General features: G+C 44.8%; 1 protein-coding gene across 1 annotated transcript in view; it reads left to right on the top strand.

The window, feature by feature from the left end:
• The window catches only part of EXOC4 (exocyst complex component 4), a 359365-nt gene that overhangs the window by 163805 nt on the left and 170022 nt on the right, over window positions 1–25538 (top strand). The window contains 1 exon segment of the mRNA XM_063153646.1: window positions 24508–24604. Coding sequence (XP_063009716.1) covers window positions 24508–24604 — 97 coding nt within the window.

Here is a 25538-nt window from a genome sequence, read left to right as displayed (position 1 = left end):
TTCTATCAAAACTTGGCCTTTCCTTGATCTTCTGCTGAAAAACCAGCCCAGGAGTTCACTGCTTTGACATTTACTGATGTTATTTTGATAATCCCATCTGGATTTTATCGTGGTCACTTTGTATTTCATGTTTTAATACAGTCTCAGAGTATTTTCTTGTCCTCTCCTGTGTTTCCTCATCTCATCTTTTAATTTCATTAATTTTTTTTCTTCTTGTAAGATCAGATAATACTTCTCCTGGCATCTCCTTAAATATTACCAGGATTCCTGTCCTGACCTTACAGTCCCCTGTCTCTTTATGGCTCCATGGTCTGTGTGGCCCCAGGACTTCTGGGATTAATGGAAACACTTGAATTTGTCTTCTAAAATTCCAAGTCATGCAGTGTTTACCCCCTGGCAAACATTCTCAGTACCTGAGTGCACTGAAATAGGCAGTAGCAAATGATATTCTCTTGCTCCAGTGGCCAAGGAGTGGAGTATCCAGTTCTCCTGTGTGTTGGCAATGATTTCATCTCTGGTTTCATCAGCACCTGCTTGTTGCACATTAACCTATGATCTGAGAAGGAGTGGGAAGATCTCCTTAGCTCATCCTCATGGATTTTGATTAGGAACCTCTCTGCACTGCAGTTGTTCTTTCAGTATAAATAATATTATTTTTTTATTCCTTAAATTCATTAATTCCTGCACAGTCCTGTTATCTTCCCTCCTGCTGTTTCCTTTCTCTCTGGGCACTTTTATTACAATTATTAAGTCATTAAATGTATTATTGAAGAAACTTGGTTCAAATACCAGGGCAGCTGTGGCTGCTGGAAGTGCCACATCACATCCCTGGAAGTGTCCCAGGCCATGCTGGATGGGGTTTGGAGGAACCTGGGATGGTAGAATGTGGGATCTCAGCACCTCAGGACTGATGTGCAGAGTGACCGAGACCACCCTTGGGGGGCTCGGGAGTCCTGGAATGTTCCAGAAGTGTCTGGTGGCTGGACTTTGATCCTGCACGGGAGATGACACCTGTATGAGGATGGGAGGATTTCACTGGGTGAATGGTGAAGGGATAAGTTAATTAAGGTGTAGAACACAGGGTTTAGGATTTCTGTACAGGGGGGTCTAGAGAAGTAAGATGGAGGAATTGGGGCGTGTCCTGTCCTTCTTCTTCTTCTTGGCCTCCATCTTCTGTGGTGATGGTGGCACTTTGGGATTGGTTATTACTAAAAGTGCACTGGTTAATAAGGGTAAAAGGTATTGGGGAAAATTGATAAATATTGTATACGTAGTTTTGAGTATAAAGATAGGTGACCGCCCCGGGGGCTCTCAGTGTGCCCATGGCTGGCTGCTGTGCAGACTCTGTCGGGCCGAGAGAAAATCTTTTAGATAAACAATTAATAAACACCAAGACCGAGAAAAAACCTGAAGCCTTTTCTCGTCCTTTGAAGCACGGGCTGCCCAAGGCCACCCCGAGCCTTTCCAGGTCATTGAAACAGCCGAGAAACCGTCAGTAGAAGGTATCCAGGGGAGGAACTAAATGATATTTAAGCTCCCTTCCATCCCAGGTCATTCTGGTGGATCACATTCCAGAAGGAATTCAGCCCTAAATCTTGGAATTGTCCTCTTTTCTGCCCCAGGGTGGTGCCAGCACCGTGGGATCTCTTACCCTGGTCCTTGTGGCCACCACCCTCCCAGCCACCCCCTGAGCAGCACCAGGAGGGTTTGGCTGCTGTTTCCCTGCCCTGCCCAGGTGCAGCCCATCCCTGTTCCCAGGAGGACGAGCTGCTTTGCCCAGCTCCATCTCATCACTCTGATTTCTGCTGGCAGCCGGGCTGGCTGTGCTTGACAGATTCTGTCTGAGAAGGGCTCTGGTAATTGCTCGTTCTGTTCCGTGCCTGTGCTGGTGACAGATGGTCACACTGAATGTTTAAAATGTTCAGGACCCCTGCATGATCCCCAGGCTTATGAACAACAAACTTTGCCAGCATTTCTGTTGTCTATTAATTTAAAATGTTTGCTTGAATTACTATTTTTTCCCCCTTACGTTTCAGGCGTGTTTTGCTGGGTTTGTGCTTTTCTAAAACGTTTTCTTTTCCCTTTTTTTTTTCCTATTAAAGAAAGTCTCAAGATGTTCGTACAGACTGGCAGAAGAAAGTGCCAACTGCTGTTGCAGACTTGTTAACAAATTTATTTTTGCCTGAGAATGGCACATATGGCCCAGAGCGGAAATATTAGGGGTCTGTGGTCCTTGTGAGGGCTGGCAGATATTGTCTTGCAAAAAAATAGCTTTTGGGTCAGTCATAAATTTCATTTTTATTGCTGGAAGGACTTCCCAATTTTTAATTTATTTTTTTTTCTCTCAACTGATGGTCTTCAATCATTTCACAGTCCTGTGACAGCTCCAGAGCTGCAAGAAAAGAGGTGGTGGGGAAGTGGCCAATTTATTTATGGCCTCTCTTTATTGAACTTGAGTAGCTGCAAACGAGGGAAGTTGGTTTATGAGGCCCTGTGGTGTTGTGAGGTCCCCAGGATGAGGTGAGAGATGAGAATTTGGCTTCATGTTCTCAGAAGGCTGATTTATTATGACATTATATTTTATCATATTAAAAGAAATTATATACTAAAATATACTAAAGAAAGAAAGGAGGCATCAGAAAGCTAAACAAGAATGATCATGAAAGCTCGTGACTGACTCAGAGAGTCCAACACAGCTGACGGTGATTGGTCATTAATTAAAAACAATTCACATGGATAAACAATCTCCAGACCACATTCCAGTGAAGAAGCTGAGGCTTCTCATCTTCCCAGGAGAAGAAATCCTGGCCAAGGGATTTTTCAGGAAAAATCACAATGACAGGATCCCATTGGAATTTCATGGACCACAGCCCATGGTTTAGGGTGGCCTGGCTGACCTGCAGGGTTTGGTGCTTTATCTCCTCCATATTTATTCACAAGACTTGCAAATCCAGATTTTAAGGACAACAAAAATTATAAGGTCTTATATCCTTAATTCTCAAATTTTCCCAGTTTGAAATGTTGGACATCTTTTTTTCTAGGTAGGTTTTTGATCCTACAAACCCTAAAAGCAAAACAATGCTTGGCTTCCTACAGATTCCTTCACCCCCCTCATGCTCTGATAAAGAGTGTGATTTATTACTTGAGTTTTCAGGGCCAGGTTGGGCAGGGCTTGGAGCAGCCTGGGGCAGTGGGAGGTGTCCCTGCCCATGGCAGGGGTGGCACTGGATGGGATTGAAGGTCCTGTCCCACCCCAACCATTCTGGGATTCTGTGATTATGTCCAAACTCAGGATTGTCCTGTGCAGGACCAGGAGCTGGACTCAGCCATGCTTTCAGCTCAGGATATTCTGTGATTCCATGATTTCATGGCACATTTCTCTCCATGCCCAGCTGGATTTTTACACCATGGTGAAACCTTTGCTGGTATCTCAGATTCCTCCTTGCTCTGCCAAGGCTGGAATAACCTTCCCCAGGTTTCTCCCTTTGTGCATTCAGCTGGTGTGCACAGCAAACGGGCTGGAAATGAGTTCCTTGCTCTTGCAATCCCTCCTGATGGGTGTCTGGATAATTGTCCCATCTGCATATGTGAGAAGGAGAAGGAAATGAAGCCTGCTCCAAGGAGTGAAGGTTATTCTGGAGATCTGCAGGGAGAGCATTGACGCAGCCAGGATGTGTTGGAATCAAATCAGTAAATTAATCAACATCTTGTTATCCTGCCTTGAGTGCTGGCTTTAATTAGATGAGAAAGGAACTGATGTGTGCATAAATATATATATAAATACATATATATATATACACATGTGTGTGTTTTGGAGGAATGGTTCGGTATGACCGGACTGTGGGATGCACGAGGGGAGCAGGCCAAGGATGGGTGAGTTTTCCCCCAGCTGGCAGTGGGAGATGCAGGAGGATTCAGAGCTGGAGGTGTCTCTGCCCACAGCTCACCTGCACCTCTCACTGCTTTTCCTCTGTGAATTTTTGGGGGTTCTGCTGTTTTGAACAAACCTCTGGCTATAAGTGCAGTATCAGCCATGTTATTTTAGGTTTTTCTTTGGTTATTTTGAATTAGGCATCTCTTTTCGTTCATTTGGTTGATTTAGTCCAAGATTTATGTGGTGTTTTTTACCTGTTTCTAGATAAGATGTTTTTAAATTAAAATTTCATGTGAGGAATCCAATCTTCTCAATATTCCCTGCTTATTGTAGTGTTTATATAGAAATAGTTTGACTTGATGATTTTAAAGGTCTTTTCCAACCTAAATAGTTCTCTGACTCCTCTGGCTCCTTTTCTCTGTTTCTCACACCATTTCATTGATGAAATCCTCAGTGCTGCTCCTCCTCATCTTTGGCTTGGAATTTTCAATCCTTGCATTCATTTTCTTCATTCAGTGGGAAAATACTGAATGAGCAGGAGGAAATGATCTTTGGTGCTCCTCTCTTTTTTTTTTTTTTATTTTTTTTCTTTGAAGCTGTATTTTGGAAATGAAGGACTTGGATTTCCAAGTGGCTCCTGAAGAAGAGCCTCAGCCCAGAACAGGAGACTTAAATCAGCAATTTCATCACCTGATGGAAATCTGGAATGAAATACACTGAGATATGGAAACTATTTTTGTTTTCCTGGTGTTTCAGCTGATTTGAGGAGTACAAACATCCCATACCCTGCTTTGCTAAATCCCTGTGTGACCCCAAGGATGGTTTTCATCGCTCTCTCCAAGGCTTGTGGATGAGCTGGGATTATCAAGGACGTTCTTCACCCTCAGGGAAAGCAGGGATGTGTCAGAACACTCACTTTGAGTAAACCCTGTGCAGGTTGATGCTTGTTTGAGGGGCTCCAGGTTGGGTCTGTCCTGGTGGTACCATGAGAACCAAAGCAGAGCTGGTGAAGCTCCCCAGGAACCGCCTGGGTGTGGTGGCAATGATCAAAGACACTGGCAAGATGTTGGTTGGACACTGGAATGGTGACATTCCCAAGGCTGATGGAGCTTCAGAAGAGCTTGGACAATGCTCAGGCACAGGCTGGGATTGTTGGGATGGTCCTGTGGGAGCAGGAGTTGGGCTTGATCCTCGTGGGTCCCGTCCAACTCCAGATTTTCTCTGATTTTGTGAAGACAACACAAACATGTGGCAGCTCTTGGCCTCTTCCCATGGAGCTCAGGACTCCTTGTGGGTCACTTCCAGCTCAGAACATTCCATGGTCCTGTGATGGAGGAGACTGCAAAGCTCCCAGAGCACTTCTGGGAGAGCCTCTGTGGTTTGGCTGCCTCAGGTGCTTGAGATTCCCAGTTCAGGTGCTCCAGATCATCTGGGTTTGTCTGGGACTCATTTCCAGCAAGGACTGCTCCGTTCCAGCACACAGCTCGTTATTTTCTAAGGTAATTAGATTAATTACTTACCCAAGTTCCTTTTTCCCCCCTTTCCATGGGAATGGGACCAAATAAAGCCAAGGAGAGGGAGTGGACTCGATGATCTTAGAGGTCCCTTCCAACCTCATTATTCTGTGATTCTGTGAAATGAATGAACCCATCTGGTTCGCCTGGCAGGACATCAACGTTATCAAAATGTCACCCCCTAAAAGTCCAGTAACACCAGTCCAAAGCTGCTCCAGATGTGTGGCAACCACCTCGAACATCTGGGTAATGAAAAAAATTTTCCATCTGAAGTGGCTTCAGGTGGGAAATATTCCAAGCAGGAAGGTCACATTCTGGGGAGCCAAGGGCAGCACAGAGCTCTGTAGGATCTGCTTTTCTCTGTGTCCAGTTTGGAGCTGGGATGGAGCAGGAGCTCTTTCCACAGCACTGCTTTTACTGCAGGATTTCTTCTTGCCAAACTTGATTTTTCAATTTATTTTTTAGCTGTTGTTGAGGGTTTTTTTGTAGTGGAAGTTTATTTTTGGGAATGGTTCCTTCCCTCAGGAGCTGCACACTCCATTTTGAGGTGCTTGGGATGGAGCAGGAGCTCTTTCCACAGCATTGCTTTTACTCTAGGATTTGTTCTTGCCAAACTTGATTTTTGAATTTATTTTTTAGCTGATGTTGAGGGTTTTTTTGTAGTGGAAGTTTATTTTTGGGAATGGTTCCTTCCCTCAGGAGCTGCACACTCCAGTCTGAGGTGCTGAATCCTCCTTCCTTTGCTTTGTCCTTCAGAGTGTCCCGTTCCAAGAGGTCACATTATGCAAAATTAGCACAAGTTGTGTCAAACATTGTTCTCAAATGATGTCGGTATTTAATTGGCATTTTGTCACCTGGTGCCTTTCACTGCCCTTCAGGACTCTGCTTTCTCATTAGGTTTGTTGTAGGAGATGTTTTAATGACTGTCGGTCCCTGTACTGATGGTGAGGGTGAAATCACCTCCAGGATCCGGGAATCCAAGGAAAAGGGATGAAATCTAATCCTGGATGCACCTGGGAACTGAGCTAAGCTTGGAGCCGACCCATTGGAAATGGAGAATTTCCAATCCTGGCTGTTACAGGGACGCTGACAAAGCTCCTGGAATTAAAAATCTCTTGGAATTTGGCTGAGTTTGCCAGGCAGAGGGTGAGGAAGGAGCAAAGATCCCTTGGATGGCACAAGGAGATCAGGGATGAAGGAGTTCAACTCCAAGAACTTCCCAGTCACAGTTCTGTACAGACCTTATTTAATATTTAATGCACTACTTTTAGGTTTCTGTCTGAAAAGGATGTCCCTGTTTTTGTTAAAGCCCCTTTTCTCTGAGGTTTACATGGAAAATAGAGAGAGCTTTTATGGATCCACGTGGAGGGTGGAATGAGATGATCTTTAAAGTCCTTTCCAACCCAAACCATGAGGTGAGGGATGAGGAAAACATTTGGTTCCAGAATTACTCCAAGCTGCCCAACAGACATTGGACAAATCCTCTGAAATGTTGAATGCAATTTATATCTGTTTATACTGGGGGAAAAAAGGACTATTTCATGCTGGAAATTGATCCCATTGCCTACAAAAGGTATCACGATCTCCAGACTGAAAACTGGAGTTGCCACAGACAGGAATGAAGTGGCCAAAAGGAATTTTAACCTGGAATTGGGGAAAAAAATGTTTCTAACAAGTAGAGAAGTGAGGTCTGAAGAATGGAGGCAAGAGCTGGGTTTGAGCTTGGGGTGGGTGTGAGGGGGAGAACTTGGAGGTTGTGTGGAGGAGCTGAAGGGAACAATTAATGGCCCTGGAAGCCCTTTCCAGCTTTTTGTGCTCATGTGAAATCCTTTAGGTTTTAATTTGTATGGAAATGAGGAGGGGTTCAAAGCAACTGCAAGGAAAACTTGATGGAATCATCCAGAGTTTGCTGTTGTTGGTTACAGCTGCAAAGGGAAGAAATGGATTTATTTTAGAAAATAGCTGCCACTCTTTTTCTCACAGAAACCAAACACTTTTCATGGAATCCCAGAATGATTTGGGTTGGAAGGGACCTCAAAGCTCATCCCACCCCCTGCCATGGGCAGGGACACTTTCTACTGCCCCAGGTTGCTCCAAACCCTTTCCAGCCTGACCCAGGTACTTTTTATTGGTGCTGAAGTCTAAGAAATGTTGAAATCCTAAAGGACTTTGTAGTTGCTGCCTTCTCCTGGGTTTGTGAAAAATATCAGGTGTTCACAGTTGGAATTAGCTTGGAAACAGAAGCTGGATCATGTCAAAATAATGATAAATGAAATTCCTCCCAAAATGCCAAAGTCAGGGGAGGCAGATGACTTTGGAATAGTCCATAGTGACTGGTCCAGTAACTGAGATTTGCCTTCTGTGTCAAGAGCCTGAGTTAGTCCAGAAGAAAAAAAAAAAATCAGCCAGCAGAACCAAAATTACATAAATAATGAAAGAGCTAAAATTGCCTCAGTTTTGTAATGTAGATGAAGGCAAGGTGTCATGACAGGAGCACATTTACATATTAGAATTATTTAATTATCGGATCTTGTCCTCTAAAGAAGCAAACCCGTCATGAATATTCATGGCTTCAATTAAAATATTAATGGCAGGCTGAGGCTTTGGTTTTCAGGTCTCCAAACAGCCATAAACAGATTTATTTAAATGCAGCGAGGAGTGGAGGTCAAAAAGGAGCTGCCTGTTTGGGCTTGGGTGCAGGGGCTTCTGTTCTCCTTGAAGGCAGGGGGGTTTTATTTGCTCCACATTTGCTTTGGGATGGTTTTGGAGAGGAATTCTGTGGATTCCTGTGCTCTGCCCCCACATCTGGAATTACCTGCAGCTGTTTCACTTCTTCAGTGCCACCACCCACCAGCATGTTTGGTGTCATCCCAGAAATGAAGTTAAACCATCCTGCTGGCTTTCAATTAAGGAAGTTGAAGGTTTCATCAATAATTAAATGTAGCTAGTCGCAGGCAAAAAAACATTTCCAGCGTGTAAATAGTTGTAAAGGAGAGAATGGAGATCCTGAGGTGGTAAAAACCTAATGAGGGACTACTCCAAAGGAATTCTGCTCACTCTTAAATCTGATTTTGCTAATAAAAAGCAATTCATTGGGAAAAAGCAGTCAGAAGAGATGCAGTACTTTTGGATTTATCTGCAGGGAGGAGGAGATGAATTTAATGATTTCATTTCAATGGTGCATTTCATTTATCCAACAAAAACAATTTTACATTTTTCCATCTCTGTCTGGTGCATTTTCCCATTCCTGGCTGTTACAGGGACGCTGACAACGCTCCTTTTGAATTAAAAATCTCTTGGAATTTGGCTGAGTTTGCCAGGCAGAGGGTGAGGAAGGAGCAAAGATCCCTTGGATGACACAAGGAGATCAGGGATGAAGGAGCTCAACTCCAAGAACTTCCCAGTCACAGTTCTGTACAGACCTTATTTAATATTTAATACATTACTTTTAGGTTTCTGTCTGAAAAGGGTGTCCCTGTTTTTGTTAAAGCTCCTTTTCTCCAAGGTTTATATGGAAATAGAGACAGGTTTTATGGATCCCCATGGATGCCCCACCAGGAGGGTGGAATGAGATGATCTTTAAGGTCCTTTCCATCCCAAACCACGAGAATCCATGAGAACCCTGAAATATTCTGAATTATTTCCACATTGAGCCATTTCACAGCTTTTGGTGACAAGACTCAAGAGGTTTTTTTTTGCTTGCAAAGAGTTAAAGGCAGCTCCTGACAGCCAGGGCATGAATTCTGCATAGACAACCCTGCATTTGTTTTGAACTTTAAAAAAACCCAATGCTCTGATTAGTTGGAACAGCTTTTCCCTGAGGAAAGACTATGGAGTGGTAATTTCATTGCAAAATACAGTGCTTGGAGATGAGCTGGAGTTGGAATTTATTTTTTTTCCCCACCCTAAGGGATTTGACATTTCTATTTCTTGACATTTCTCTCATTGTTAGACTGGGGTTTTTTTGTGCTGCATTTTCTCCCCTCCCTTGGTGCAATTGGAGCTCTCCTTGAACCTCAGTGTGTTCTCTTTTCTTGGAGGCAAAACTGATAATAGTTTGAATTAGTTCAACAAGCAGATGGTTGGGAAAGGAGCCTGTGTGTGGAAGTGTGGAGCACTGGGACATGTGATCTATTGCCAAAAAAAAAAAAAAAAAAAGAAAAGAAAAAATAAAATGAAGCACAAGTCTCTTGAACAGGGATATGTGTAAAACTGTCATTAGGGGAAGGATGTTATGTGGTAAAAAGAGATGTAAAAATAGCAATGGTTTGCTCAGAGCTCTGGCTTGAGGTGTGTTAAGTGTGTCAAAAGCAGCACCTGAGGCAAGGGTTGCTCCCGGAGCCCATTATTTTAGGAACAATGGGTGTTGGGACAATGGATTTCTCGGATTTCAGCTGCTTCCCTTCCCCGTTCTTTCCTGCAGCTCAGTGCTAGCAAAGCCAGGCAGCTCCTCCGGTGCCTTGGGAGGTTTGTCCTTCATTCCTGGGGTGTTTTTCCACCTCCATCCCTGGTGGTTCCATGAGGGACGTGTCCTGCTCTGCTCTGGGAATGGGGAGCAGCTCCTGGCAGAGCCCTCAGCTCCATGCCAGCGGAATGTTGGGAATTTTGGGGCTTTTATCCCACCCTGATCCTTGACAATCTGACCCAGAACAGAGGCTGGGCAGAGCTACAGAACAAAGCAGGGATTTATTCAAAGCATCTCCTCCATGGATCCACCTTGAGCCTTTTAGGTGCAAATGGAGCAGAACTGATCCAAGGGAGAGACCCCGGGAGCGCTCGTGCATTTTGGGGCCATTGGGTTCATCCTGGGTGCAGCCCTGGCTGGGCTCTAACTCCAGGCCTGCATTTCTGCCTGTCACAATCCATCCTCACAAACGGGGTTCGTGATGGTTCGTGAATTGATCTCAGTGCAAAAAACTGACACGGCACAGGGGTTTGCAGTAATCATCATAAACAAATGCAGTTTTATTGAAATTACCACAGCAAAATGCGTTGGGGAGGAATTGGGGGAAAAAGGAAAAATAGGGAAAAGAGGGTGGAAGAGAAAGGAAGGTACATAGCCACCAAATGTAGAGATTAAGACCTTCAGTGTCCAGCTGATGGAGTTCACCAGGTCACATCTGGGGAGATCTCAGGGTTCTAGTTCACTCAAACTCTTATTATACTCTTTTTTGATGGGAGAAGGGGATGAATCTTGAAATGGAATCAAAAGTAGTCTATTGTATTTTCTGGGGGAAAAATGGTATTTAGAGAAGGGTACACACAGCCCATGTTCTCAGCAGTGGGGGAGAGCCATTGTCTTCTGGTCCACTGCTCACACCTACAACATCCATCTCACTTTGGTCAGCTTGCCTCTCCCACACACCTCCCTCGGGCTGGGTGTCTCAATCCCAGTCCTTGGAAAGAGCAGAGGGGGCCTTTTCACATGGGGATTTTGTAAGGGGTTACATTATGGGTGAATGAAGGTGATATAGAATGTAATCCTATCCCCTAAAGAGTTGCAGCTGAACCAATTACTAAAGATCAGGAGCAGGCCTGATGTTAACAGGCCTCAGCTGCAGCCAATAAGAGCAGTGTTATAAAAGAGTGGATTGGTGGGAACTGCAGTCAGCTGGCTGCTGTGAGGATGAGGAAGAGTCAGTGCTAGAGGAGATGTCCATGAGAAACATCAAGGAGGTGTGAAACTCTGGTGATATGGAACCTTTGCAATATGATGATAGTAGAACTCTTGCACTATAGTGACAACGGGGTTTCATGTCTCAGTCCTTGATGGAGAGGCTTCTTCCATCTCAGTCCGTCTGTCATGGTGGTTTTAAAGCAGGTGAGGGTCTTCTGTGGGGACCACCAAAAACCTCAGGAGAAGTCCAGCCAAGCCAAGAGGTGGGGTAAATTCCAGAGCTATTGTTGCAAAGAGGGCAGAGTGCCTCTCTTTTCCTTTCACTGGGCCCAGTGTAGCACACAGCAAACACAGCAGTGAACAAGAGCTTAGCACTGTGCTCAGGCCTCAGGGCGTTGGCAAGCGACTTTGTCCAACAAGACCAGAATTTCAGACAATTCAAGGGTCTTTTTTCTCCAGTGGTCCCCAATCTGTGTCCCTTTCATGATGATCGTGAGGCAGGTGAGAGAAACTTAAGACAGAGACTTCCACTCTCTCTGAAGGACTCAGAGAGGCTTCTGTTCCCTGCACTGCATCAGGGGAACCTCTGAACTCCCAAACCTGCTCCAGTGAGCACTGACTTCCATCTCTTTTAAAGAGGGAACCCTGGATTTTCAGGCTGCTTGGACAGCCTGGAATGTGCTCCAAGGTGTCAGAATAACTGTGGGTTGTGTCATTCTCTCCCTTCTTTTAAAATATCTGCTTGATGTCACGTTGACTTTTCTGCTTTCGCCATTTCTGGTTGCCCTGTACCAGTGGGTGCTCCTGCTTCCCGCAGCTGAACATGAGAGCACAGACTTCCTTTAGTTTTGAAGTTGTAAGATCACGATTCCAGATTTTCAGGCTTTACCAACTGCTCAGTTCCTGTAGTTGGAAGCTGCTGAATCAGCAGAAACCACAAATGAGTTATTTTTTTTCTGATGAAGCTGCAACATTCGAGTGCGGCTTCTTTAGCTTTTAAATGTTGAAGCTTTTAAATGAAATTAAAAATAAGGAAATGTGTAATAATTGGGGTTTTTTCCTCATGTAGTTTCTGAGCATTTCATAAATTGATAGAATGATTTGGGTTGAAAAAGGATTTTAGAGATGATCCAGTGGAAGGGACCCCTTGCACTATCCCAGGGTGCTCTAAAGTGGCTTTGGACATTCCCAGGGATGGGGCAGCTTTTCTGCACAACCTTTTCCAATTTTCTTATCCTTAATACCTGTGCAGCAGGAGCAAAAATTAAAAAGGAAACAAAAATACCGAAATCAATTAAGATTTTTCTATAAAACCGAGTTCTTGGTTGTTATGTAGTGGAAATGTCAAATTCCCTGGTGATGGAAATGTACAGAAACATATGGAAAAGGCTGGTCAACCTTCTCCCTGGAATTTGTGATATTGGCAACATCCTGATCCTGACACAGTGGCTGCTGTGAAATGGTGTTTTATTAAATCACCAGGTTATTCTTGTGCCACCAGTGGCTTTGATTAACACTGAATTAGGGTCATATCCTACAATAACAGCGTTTCTAAATCCCTGGCTGCGTTTGAAGGAGCTGTGATTAAAATCCTGGCTGTTTTCCTGCAATTCCTGATGTCTCTGAGGGCCCAGTCCCCTCCTCTTTATTGGCATTTGAGTTTGGTCGCAGCCCCTGGGGTTTGGTGCCAATATCAGTGACAATCTCAGGGGGAGCAACTCTGCATGAAAATGCAAGGAATGGAAAAAGCTGTAACAAAATTAACACAGAGCTCACGAGTTGCCGGGCCCCGCGGTGGGGGCTGCTCCCTCAAAGTCTTAATTCATCTTTGATTGGATTCCAAAGGCCAGACAAAGCAAGGGGGATGGGGAGGTGGGGAAACCCATCTGAAGGAGATTATGGGTGAGCAGGTTGAAGGATGCAGCCTGACAGCTCCCTGCGAATTCTGTGGGCAATCCAGTGCCATTCCCAGGGGGAAAAGCTGGGATATTCCTGGGGATCATTGTGCACGTTGCTGGAAAATGAATTTATTCCCCGCCATGCAGGGGCAGATGAGGAGTCAGGAGGTTCCTTTGTTGGTGGGGATTTGTGGAGGCATCCCGTTGTGGAATGAGGAGGATTTATTCAGCCTTGTTTTGCCTGCCAGGTTTGTAACATTCTCAAGACTTGTCAAAAGATGGGTGAATTTATCTTCATTAGAACAGATTCCTTCATTAATAGATGGAAAACAAGCCCATGACAGCTTTCCTGAGGGCTGCTGGATCCCAACTGTATGCTAGCCCCAAAATCCTCTCTTTTACCATCATGGTAAAAAAATAAAGCATTTTTAGACCTCTTGGTTGGACTCAATGATCACAGAGATCTTTTCCAACCTTAATAATTCCATCATTCTGTGTCTGCCTCTTCCAGAAGACTGTACAACATTTTATTTGTCACCTGGATAAGGGATGGAGGGACAGCACCCAGGGAATGGCTCCCACTGCCAGAGGGCAGCCATGGGTGGCATCTTGGCCATGAGGAATTCCTGCCTGGGCTGGCATTGCCAGAGCAGCTGGGGCTGCCCCTGATCCCTGCAGTGCCCAAGGCCAGGCTGGAGCAGCCTGGGATGGTGGCATTGGAATGGGATGGGCTTGAAGGGCCCTTCCCACCCAAACCATTCTGGGATTTGGGACACTCAGAATCCATCCCCAGGGATTTTTATGGAAGTTGGGGATGGCAAAGGGAAGGGAGACCCTTCCTGGAGTGCTGAGGTTCCCAGTGAAGCCCCCAGATCCCAAAATCCCTTCCTAGAGAGGAGTCGGGGTGGGGATGGATCCAATGGCAGGCTGGGAGAGCTGGGAATGGAGGGAATTCCCTGGAGAGGGAGCCTGGGGTGGGATTTTGGGAAGGGATTCCCAGAGCAGCTGGGGCTGCCCCTGATCCCTGCAATGGCCAAGGTTGGATTGGAGCAGCCTGGGACAGGGGGAGGTGTCCCTGTCCATTGAAACTGGACAATCGTTAAGGTCCCTTCCCACCCAAATCATTTTGTCCTTCTGTAATTCCAGCCAATTCCTTTGTCTAAAGTGTCCTGGAGCTTCTAAATATTAAAACACAAAAACAAAAACAAAAAAAAAAACCAAAAAAAAAAAAAAAACCAAAAAAAAAATAATGAAGATGAAATGGGGATTTTAGAGTTAAATGGCTTGTAAGAAAATAAACCAGCAAATGACACTGTGTCAGGAAATATCTTACTTTATTTCACTTGCTTTTTGTTACCTCATGGTGGTTTTTTTGTTGGGTTTTTTTTTTTTTTCCTTTCTGACATTAAAACTGAATAGAAAACATGTCAGGAATATAAAAAATTCAGGTAGGAGCCATTTGCTGCTACAGGAGATAAGATAAAGGGAGAGAGCTCTGAGTAGAGAACAGTGGAGCAGGGGATGCAGCGTGTGAGTAATCACAGCTCATTAGCTCCAAGTGCTTTTTCCAGCTCGGGATAAGGAATTCTGCTGCAGCCATGCTTTGGAACAGCTCACATTTGTACACGGGGAGTTTTAGGCAAACCAACAAAATCCTAAATATGCAAGTTGACAAATCCATTAATCAAAGTGCCTGCTGCTCAGTCGCGTGGCCTGGGGGAGAGAAGGGGGAAAAAAATTAAAAAAAAAAAGAAATCACAACAAGCAAAAGAGGAGAAATATGCATTTTAAACAATTTCTGTAGCTGGAAGGAGACTTTACATATGTGGCTGACACGGTGATCAAATGATAAAGGAGCCTGGAATTGAACCCCAACCTTTTGTGCAGGCTGTGAAAGCCGAGGCACGGCGCCGTTTTTCAAGGCAGATGGAGTGTGAGCAACTAATAAATCAGGTTTTGAAACATTAAAGAGCAACTTATTTAAATGCATATGGTGTTGGATCTCAGACAAGGCAGGATAGGGGAGCAGGGAGGGATTGGGAACATCAGCAATATGGCAGAGCAGGGGCTGGGGGGCTGCATCCAAATCAGGCACCAAATCCTGGGATGTGCCACAGGGAAAAGCTGTTTCAGGCAGGATTTTGGAGTTGTTGGTCAGTTTGGGACATTATTGTCGGTTTAATGGGAAGCTGAAGTCAAAGCATGAATTTAAAGCAGTGAATAAAAGGTTGGGAGCCTTTTCTGTGACATTTCTCAGAACAGCTTTGCCAGGGGAAAGTTGGAGCCACAATCTCAATTCCCCTTTTGGGGAACTGAAATGCAGAAACCTGATCAGGGTCAGAGAGGCCACATCAGTCCTGTGGCTGCAATCCAGACCTGCCTCTCCTGCTCTGGGAAATCACTTTTCCTTCAGGCTTGAAGCAGGTTTGGGCTTGATCTGCAAACCTGAACAACGATTCCAGCTCTGCTCAGAATCCCTGAGTGGTTTGGGTGAGAAGGGACCTTGGATCTTTTATTCATTTCTTCCTAGATCTCATTGATAAGGAGAGAAAAAAGGCATTATTTCCACTCCTCATAGAATTATGGAATGGTTTGGGTGGGAAGGGACCTCAAAGCCCATCCAGTGCCACCCCAGCCATGGCAGGGACACCTCCCACCATCCCAGGCTGCTCCAGCCCCAGTGTCCAACCTTGGCCATTGCAGGGATCAGGGGCAGCCCCAGCTGCTCTGGGAATCCCTTCCCAAAATCCCACCCCAGGCTCCCTCTCCAGGGAATTCCCTCCATTCCCAGCTCTCCCAGCCTGCCATTGGATCCATCCCCACCCCGACTCCTCTCTAGGAAGGGATTTTGGGATCTGGGGGCTTCACTGGCAATCTCAGCACTCCAGGAAGGGTCTCCCTTCCCTTCTCCATCCCCAACTTCCATAAAAATCCCTGGGGATGGATTCTGAGTGTCCCAAATCCCAGAATGGTTTGGGTGGGAAGGGCCCTTCAAGCCCATCCCATTCCAATGCCACCATCCCAGGCTGCTCCAGCCTGGCCTTGGGCACTGCAGGGATCAGGGGCAGCCCCAGCTGCTCTGGCAATGCCAGCCCAGGCAGGAATTCCTCATTGCCAAGATGCCACCCATGGCTGCCCTCTGGCAGTGGGAGCCATTCCCTGGGTGCTGTCCCTGCAGGCCTTGTCCCCAGTCCCTCTGCAGCTCTGCTGGAGCCCCTGCAGGCCCTGCCATGTGCTGGGAGCTCTCCCTGGAGCCTTCCCTGCTCCAGGGGAACATTCCCAGCTCTCCCAGCCTGCCTCCAGCCCTGGAACATCTCATTCCAATCCCTTTCCCCTCCTTCTTTCCCATTTTTATACCTCTAAAGGATTTGTGAAGCTTCAGCCATTACACTTTACTTGATTTGACCATCCCTTAATTTCTGCCCTACATCTTTAATGTTTCACTGAAAGATTTTAGGCTGGAAACTCCCACTCTGGGGAGCATCACCCCAAACACTGCTTTGGGGAGAATTTGTCACTGGGAATATGGGAATATCACTAGGTATATGGCTGGGAATTTATTGTGGTGGTGTTCACAGGGGTGCCAGGATGAGGGAAGAGATGAGAATCTGACTCCATGTTTCTGAAGGCTGATTTATTATTTTATGATATATATTATATTAAAATAAAATGATATATTAAAACTATACTAAAAGAAGAAAGGATTTCATCAGAAAGCTAGCTAAGAATAGAAAGGAATGGAATGATAAAATCTTGTGACTGACAGAGTCTGAGCCAGCTGAGTGTGATTGGCCATTAATTAAAAACAACCACATGAGACCAATCCCAGATGCACCTGTTGCATTCCACAGCAGCAGATAACCATTGTTTACATTTCATTTCTGAGGCCTCTCAGCTTCTCAGGAGGAAAAATCCTAGCAAAAGTATTTTTAATCAAACATGTCGGTGACAATTTATCCCTGATGGAAACACTGAAATGGGATGAACTTCATAACCTCCAGGGTGAGCTTAGTTTCCATAGTGAGTGGAGAGAGGTCAGCAGGGCGTGCTGTGGCTTTAGGGGGAGCCACTTTGGTGTCCCCTGTGTCCCTTTGAGGCTGGTGACACGGCACTGGGAGCTGGAGCAGCTCTGGAGTCACTGAATCACCCAGTCACTGAGTCACCCAGCTCCTTTCCAGCCCCAGGTCTGACAGCAGCCAGTGCTTTACAAGTAGTTACCACCTAATTCCCAGCAATTTCGGCTCTTCTGGAGTTCCGTGTCACTCTGATCTCTGATGATTTTATGAAAACGTGGGTGCAGCGTGTTTGTAGCCATCAGCCCCTTATTCCCCGTGGTCCGATGTAGAAGTTCCCACTTGCCATGATTAAAAGAAGAGCAGGTGATTAAGAGAAGCAAACAAGAAATGCAATCTTTTCCTCTGTCACAGACCTCTGCTAAATTGCATCTCCCCTCAAGCAAGGAAGTAATCAAGGATTGGCTGGAGCTCATTCTTGTCTGTCCTGATAAGGTGGATTTTGTTATCTGGTGCATCTCAGTTCCTATTCCTGGAGAGGGAATGGGAGCTCCACGTGCTGGTCAGAGCAGGGGTCACTCACTGCCACTTTGGGGCTGGAGAGGGAACAAAAATCATCATTAGAGAAGAACAGGCAGAAAAACATGCCTGCAATAATCCCCAAAATGCCACTGGAAGGGCCCAAGGCCAGGCTGGATGGAGCTCTGGGCACCCTGGGACAGTGGGAGGTGTCCCTGCCATGGAGGGGGGTTTGAAACTTTTGGAACTCCCAATCCAGATCATTCTGAGATTTATTTGGGTGGTCTAACATACAGAAATGTAAAAACTCAGGAGATTTCCATTATAAAACTCCACAGTTGCTGTTCACAGATGAATCCCTTCGCTCTGCTGAGCTGTTTCATGATCACCTGCTTTGCTCTCTCTGGGCATCTTTAGCTTTCCTCCCTTCACACTGAATGAAATTTGAATTTCCATGCCTTGAAGATGATGTGCATGCAGTAACTGTGGTGGTGTTGATTCCCACACAATCAAGAACTTTTGGGAAGCCCCGTGCCATGGGAACTGGATGTATTGATTGCTCATTTGTTGCTTCAAAGCCTCTTTTCTTCCTTTATTCTTCTTTATTCCTCTGTTCTGCCTGGATTTATTCACATGGAGTAGCTCCCTAGGAAAGGTGCTGTGGTCATGGAGGGGAGGCTGGGAATTCTTCATTCCATGCCTGGAAGCTGTTTAGGTGGATTGCAGAGAGATCAGTGAAGCTGATCTCTGACACAGGGATGGGAAGGGAGCTGGAGATTCCCTGTGTCCCTCATGATTTTGGCATATTGCTGTTTCCATTCATCCCAAATGAATATTTCTTGGATGTTTTGGAAAGGGATTTACTTACCAGGCAAATACCTCTGTGTCTGAAAAGTTTTAGTGACTGGTAGGATTGAAAACGTGGCAGGACTGAGGATAAAACTCATTTAGGGAGATAAAACTCATTTAGGCAGATAAAACTCTGAAACAATGAGGTAATGTCTGATGGCTCCTGAGGTGACAGCATAGGAAATCTCGCCCTTTTTTAGCTCTTGTGTGAGAGACAGAGAGAGCTTTTCTCAGGACGTTGTTAAAAAGTTTCTTCATTACTTGCAATGAATTTTAAAACCTGCACAGCAAATCTTTCAAGGGGCTGAGCTGCCTCTGCTCTGATGTGCTCAGGTCTTTCAAGGAACAGATGAATACAAAGAGAAATGTGTGATTCCTCCTTGGCACGTTGGAAGAGTGAGAGAAAAGAATCCCAAAATGGTTTGGGTAGGAATGGACTTTAAAGATCTTCCAATTCCACCCCTCCCTCTGCTCAGGAGCCAGGCTGGGAATGTTCCCCTGGAGCAGGGAATGATCCAGGGAGAGCTCCCAGCACATTGCAGGGCCTGCAGGGGCTCCAGGAGAGTCCCCACCACAGCACTTGGTGATCCTTAAGTTTCCTTCCCACCCAAACCATCCTGAGATTCTCTGACATTTTCTGTAAACATGGAAGATTTCCATGCAGACATTTAAATTTGAACGTACCTAGCAGAACGGAAAACTGAAGCTCTCCTAATGTTTGCTCTGACTTTCAGCACCTGCAGAGATTCCAGTTTCCCTGCTCGTCTCCTTTTTCATGTTGAAGCCTGACATTTTAGGCTCCATTTCAGACACACCGAGCTCTGTCACTAATGGCCCTGTCTCTGTCACCACTGGCAGTGACATTCAGGTGGGCACACTTCATTGCCAGCACGGCAGGAGGGTGTCATTAACTCTGTGACAAATTTCACTTCATCTCCAAGTTTGCCTTGTTGTTCTTTTGTTCCTCGTAATTTATTACTGGGCGGATTAAACCAGCAAACTTTGCCCTGAGAGGAAACTGCTACAACAATGGTGCTGCCAGAGAGATGGGGAAGTTTGGGATGTTTTTTGGGCACACTGGCAGTGCAGAATTTGCCAGCTCAGCTCTGGTTTGGGAGGCTCCAAACTGAATCTCTGGTTCATCTTGTATTGGATCTCTTGGTCATTGATAAGGAGAGAAAAAAAGGCATTATTTCCATTCCTCGTGGAATTATGGAATGGTTTGGGTTGGAAGGGACCTCAAAGCCCATCCAGTGCCACCCCAGCCATGGCAGGGACACCTCCCCCTGTCCCAGGCTGCTCCAGCCCCAGTGTCCAACCTTGGCCATTGCAGGGATCAGGGGCAGCCCCAGCTGCTCTGGGAATCCCTTCCCAAAATCCCACCCCAGGCTCCCTCTCCAGGGAATTCCCTCCATTCCCAGCTCTCCCAGCCTGCTATTGGATCCATCCCCACCCCGACTCCTCTCTAGGAAGGGATTTTGGGATCTGGGGGCTTCACTGGGAACCTCAGCACTCCAGGAAGGGTCTCCCTTCCCTTTGCCATCCCCAACTTCCATAAAAATCCCTGGGGATGGATTCTGAGTGTCCCAAATCCCAGAATGGTTTGGGTGGGAAGGGCCCTTCAAGCCCATCCCATTCCAATGCCACCATCCCAGGCTGCTCCAGCCTGGCCTTGGGCACTGCAGGGATCAGGGGCAGCCCCAGCTGCTCTGGCAATGCCAGCCCAGGCAGGAATTCCTCATTGCCAAGATGCCACCCATGGCTGCCCTCTGGCAGTGGGAGCCATTCCCTGGGTGCTGTCCCTGCAGGCCTTGTCCCCAGTCCCTCTGCAGCTCTGCTGGAGCCCCTGCAGGCCCTGCCATGTGCTGGGAGCTCTCCCTGGAGCCTTCCCTGCTCCAGGGGAACATTCCCAGCTCTCCCAGCCTGGCTCCAGCCCTGGAGCAGCTCCATGGATTCCTCTGGGCTCTGTCCCACACCTCAGGGACCTTCTGCAGCCATGGGAGGTGTCCCTGCCCATGAAGGGGGGGACTGGGTAATCTTTAAGGTCCCTTCCCACCCAAACCATTGTGGGATTCTCTGCTCCCTGTTTTCTCCAGAGCTGCCAGTTTTGGGTTGTTTGGATGAACAATCCTTCACCTCCCTGCAGGAGAAGCTCTTGGTGGAATCAATCAGGATGGAGGAATGTTCCTGGCGTATTTTATGGAGATGTTGGTGGCTCTCCAGCACAGGGAATTGGCTGCAGTGGAGGAATCATGGCCGGTCCATGTAATTAACACATTCCAGACCTTGATACAGTCAGAGGAATCGCCTGTGGAGATCTCCAATTCACAGGGAGAGGAATCCTTCACTCCCCAGATTTTCCATAACAAACCTCCAGCGTTTAGAGCAGTGGAGATGGGAGGGGAATGGCATTAAAGCTGCACTGCTGTGTAGTTGGGATGTCCAAAGCATCATCAGGAATAAGATTTACCCCTCACCATCTTTTTTGGGGAGTAAAATATTTAAATACAAGCAAAATCCCTCCCCGCTGTGTCCTGCACCTACCTGCAGAGCACCCACGATTACTAAAGGAAGGCTGAGAGCCAAGGAGATGTAAAAGCACATTTTTCTCTCAGTGCCAGGGTTCTGTTCTCCTCAGATCCATCATCATCTGGCCCAGCAGATCAGACAGATTGTTTTACTCCTCGCCGTGGAGTTCGTCCCAGTCAATAATATTGATTAGTGCAGGGTGACTTGATGGAACAAGAATAACACCCCTCTCTTAATTGGAGCCTGCATCTCCTCATCCCTGCCTCAGCAGCTCATGCTTGGCTGGCTCCTTCAATAATTCTGTTCAGACACAGAGCCCACTGGAAATTGCAGGATCTGACATTAACAGGGGAAGTGAATAATTTTCCTTTCCTTGAACTCGACGCCTCTTTTCTTCCCCGATTAAACTGCCGCGTTGGGAGAGTTCACTCTTGAAGCTGCCCAGCTGAAATCCATGGATTTTTTTTTATTTTATTTTATTTTTTTTTAGAGCTGCCTCTTTCTAAATACCATCGGGAAAGTTTCAAGAACTCTGTTTTCAGTCGCTTTGTGCTTCTTCCCAAGTCCATATGTTGGGTAGGATTTATGAGGAAGCTCTGTGTGCTCAGGGTTCACTCGAGGAGCTGAGTCAGCTCTGGAAATGTTGTGACTGCAGACTTCCAGTTTCCCAGGATTTCCCACTCCATGGGCAAGTCAGAGCTGGAGCTTTTTCTCTCCCATCTTTGAATCCATGGGAATTCTTGTAGGAAACACTCCTGACCTAGAGGGGTATGAAATGCTGGTTTTGGTGATCTGCTTGGTCCTTTCACATTGCTGCAGAAGGGTCAAATAAATTCAGTCACCAAAGAGCTTTTTCTGTAGATTGATCGTTCTGAAGCACATAAAATTCCCTTGGAAAAGAAGGTTGGGGTCAGTTCCTCTCCTGTATTTGTGGGGTTCCCAGATGAAGGGAGGAATGATGAATCTGACTGCATATTCTCAGAAGGCTAACTTATTATTTTATTATACTATATTATATTAAAGAATACTAAACTAAACCATGGTAAAGAATACAGAAAGGATACAGACAGAAGACTAAAAGATAATAATGAAAACTTGTTACTCTTTCCAGAGCCTCACACAGCTTGGCACTGATTGGTCGTTAAGTCAAAACAATTCACATGAAACCAATGAAACAATCACCTGTTGGATAAACAATCTCCAGCCACATTCCAAAGCAGCAAAACACAGGAGAAGCAAATGAGATAATATTGTTTTCCTTTTTCTCTGAGGCTTCTCAGCTTCCCAGGAGAAGGATCCTGAGCAACGGGATTTTTCCAGAAAATATGACAGTGACAATTTCTCATCGGTTGAGTTGCTCCTCTTTCTCATTTGGAGAAATCCTTTGGAGGCAAAGGATGTCAGGGTCAAAACTTTCAATGACCTTCTAAAGTAGTTTTGATTTCAAAACTTTGTCATTTCCCTGCCTCTAAAGCTGTCCCAAAAATGTGATTGGCTTCTGTATTTATTATTTATCTTTAAGGAGATTTCATATGGAAAGGGCTTGCTAGTACCTGGGATATTCAAACTTTGCCCAAGTTCCTTTTTGGGGAGGCCCTGGAATGGAATTCCCAGAGCAGCTGTGGCTGTCCTGGATCCCTGGCGTGTCCAAGGTTGGATGGGGCTTGGAGCACCCTGGGATAGGGGAAGGTGTCCCCATGGGATTGGAACTGGATGGGCTTTGAGGTCCCTTCCAACCCCAGCCACTCCATGATGATTTGTTTATGTGTGGGGTGTCTGGCCTGTTGTCCTAAAAATATTTTCTTCAGGAATGGTTCCATGTGGACTTTGTTGCTATCAGGACATGCAGAGCTTTAAGGAAGTTGATATTTTCCCTCCCCTCTCTTTTCTCTCCCAATATCCAAATTTAAGGTACTTTGGTGTCTGTGGGAGTAATTTAGGAGGGACACAGTGACACTGCTCAGGTTTTATTGCCCTTCCAAACCCTGGAGCCTGTGGTGTGTAAATGATGTTCCCTGAGTTGTGCTTTTCTGCCAAATTCTGTAAATTTATTTTTCCTGTAGCTTAGAGCCCGTTTGTACCCAGGTGGAACTCGGAGAAGGGAAAGCTCCAGGTAGGAATGACAGGACTCAGAGTTGGGAATTGTTAGGAAAATTAATCCACAAACACCAGAGGTTTATGTCCAAAAAGGAGACAGAGGAGTCCTTTTTACTTTATTGGAATAAAGGGAGAGGCCATGGGGCATTCCCCTGGGATCTCTCAGATTTTTGGAGGACGCAGCCTCCTTTTTATCCCAATTTCCCAGCAGCACTTCCCTCTCTCTTTCCCCATTTCTGAGGTACTTGAGAGGAAGAGACTCCCTGATACCCTTGATACCAAAGATTTCCCTCTAATGTACAACCCTCCCTTTTCATTTTTAATTCTTATGGAATTTAGGTGGTTTTCTTTCCCATTGTTTCTTTCATCTCTCAATGTCTAATTTCATTTATCAGCAAACCTAAAGTTTATTTGCAAAAACAAATATCTTTTTCCATTCATCAATCAGTGGAATCCTTCCCGTTGTTTCTTTTATCTCCCAGTGCTGCTTTTATCCACCAGCAGACCCACAGCTTGTTTGTGAGGACAAATCCACCATTCCTCTCAGGAATGAACTCCTGGGAGAGTTAAATACAATAAATGGGTTCAAATGTCACTGGCACCCCAACCAAGGCTGGAACTGTGCCATCCCCAGTCAGAGGAGCAGGAAAATTCTGGGAATTGCTGCTCTCCAGACCCTTTCCTGTGGGAACCCAGGACATCCCTCTGGCTGTCTTGAGCAGCCTCAGAGACCCTGGCACAGAGCCCACGATGCCCCTGTGGTTTGGATTATGACCCATGGAGCAAATGACCAACCTCAGATGAAGATCTGCAAGCCATGACAAATTAAGTAGAATATTAGTGAAGTTCTCACGGGATGAAAAAGCAGATTTTGGGGTTTTTAGAATGGGGGTTCAGGAGGCAAGATGGAGGGATCTGGGTGTGTCCAGTCTTAATCCTTCTTCTTCTTGGCCTCCATCTTCTGGGTGATGGTGGCACTTTTGGATTGGTTTAGAGTAGAAGCTCACTGTCTGACACAGGTGATAGGGATTGGGAAGTTATGGTAAATATTGTATTGTAAGTTTTTAGTATAAAAAGATAACACCACCCCTGAGGCAGATAGAGTGCCTCTGTCTGTCCTGCTGGACGGACCTCAGCTGGGCAGGAGAAAGAATTTTATAGATAAGAAACAAAGAACAACCTTGAGACTGAGAAATGAAGAGCTCTGATTCCTTCTCAGCGCTCGGGCTGAGAAAAGAGACTTTGTGACAATCTTGGGGTCACAAACCAGCAAAAAATGCTGAGACTTTCCCATCCCTGTGGGCTTCAAAACACACCTGAGCCTCGTGGCCTGAGGTGCAGGACCTGGATTTGGTGGGTTTTGTGCCAAAAATGTCCCAGTTCCTCTGGAATGAGGAGCCCAAAGTCACCTCCAAGCTCACCTGCACTGGGAGGGCGCAGAGAGCGAAGCCTGGTGTTAATTACTGATCTTTCAGCAGGAAATAGGCATTTAATTCCTGTTTAATTATCGCTTGCTAAATGTTTAATTAGCACTTACTCTCTGAAAATCAAGGGATGTCGAGATCTGTTAGACAACTTGTGCCACCTTATTTTGCAGGAGGACCAGATGATAACTTAATTGAAGGTGGTGGGTCCAAGTTTGTGTGCAAACCAGGAGCCAGGAACATCACCATCATCTTTCACCCCCTGCTCAGGTAAAATCTGCCTTTCTGCACATTTCTACAGCTGCAAAACTTTAGAATAACTAGAATTAAATCTTTGATTTGTGGGGATGTTGGGCACGTTCCGGTTCTCAGATCCCAGAGCAAAGGGGCTGCTCTGAGGTTGTTGGTGTTGTGAAGTTGTTGCGTGTAAAAAGATTTTTTTTTCTAAAAATATTTAAATATTTAATATTAAATATTTTCTAAAATAATATGCTAATTTTATTAATATTTAAGTAATTGCTTATGACTATTAATTATTTAAATATTTTCAAATATTTAATATTTCCAAAATATTTAATATTAAGTATTTTTCTAAAATTAATTCATCAATTCTATTATTATTTTTCTGAAATATTTAATTATTACTATTAATTATTAATTATTTAAATATTTTAAAATATTCAATATTTAATATTAAATGTATTTCTAAAATTAATTTGTTTAATTTTATTAACATTCTTTTCCTGAAAATTTTAATTATTTAAATATTATTATTAATTATTTAAGTATTTTAGAAATATTCAATATTTCCAAAATATTTAAATATTTAAATTTTTCCAAAATTAATTTGTTAATTTTATTATTAATTATTTTCTAGAATATTTACATATTTAATTATGACTATTAATAATTTGAATATTTTAGAAATATTCACTATTTTAGAAATATTTAATATTAAACATTTTCTAAACTAATTTGTTATTTTTATTATTTTTTAAATATTTAAATGTTGAATTATTGCTATTAATAATTTAAATATTTTAGAAATATTTTTAGTTAATATTTCTAAAATATTTATTTAATAGCTAAATATTTTAAAATATTTCTTTAAAGAAAAATAAATATTTTTAATCTTTAAATCTTTTTCTGACTGAGCTGTGATGTCAGCTGGGATTTCCTGTCTGGGTGACCCTGTGTCACCAAC

The sequence above is a fragment of the Melospiza melodia genome, chromosome 4 (genome assembly GCF_035770615.1).
Source record: "Melospiza melodia melodia isolate bMelMel2 chromosome 4, bMelMel2.pri, whole genome shotgun sequence".
Classification (NCBI taxonomy): Eukaryota; Metazoa; Chordata; class Aves; order Passeriformes; family Passerellidae; genus Melospiza; species Melospiza melodia.
The sequence above is the reverse complement of the archived record's forward strand: the minus strand, read 5'-3'. Positions and strand labels throughout refer to the sequence as shown.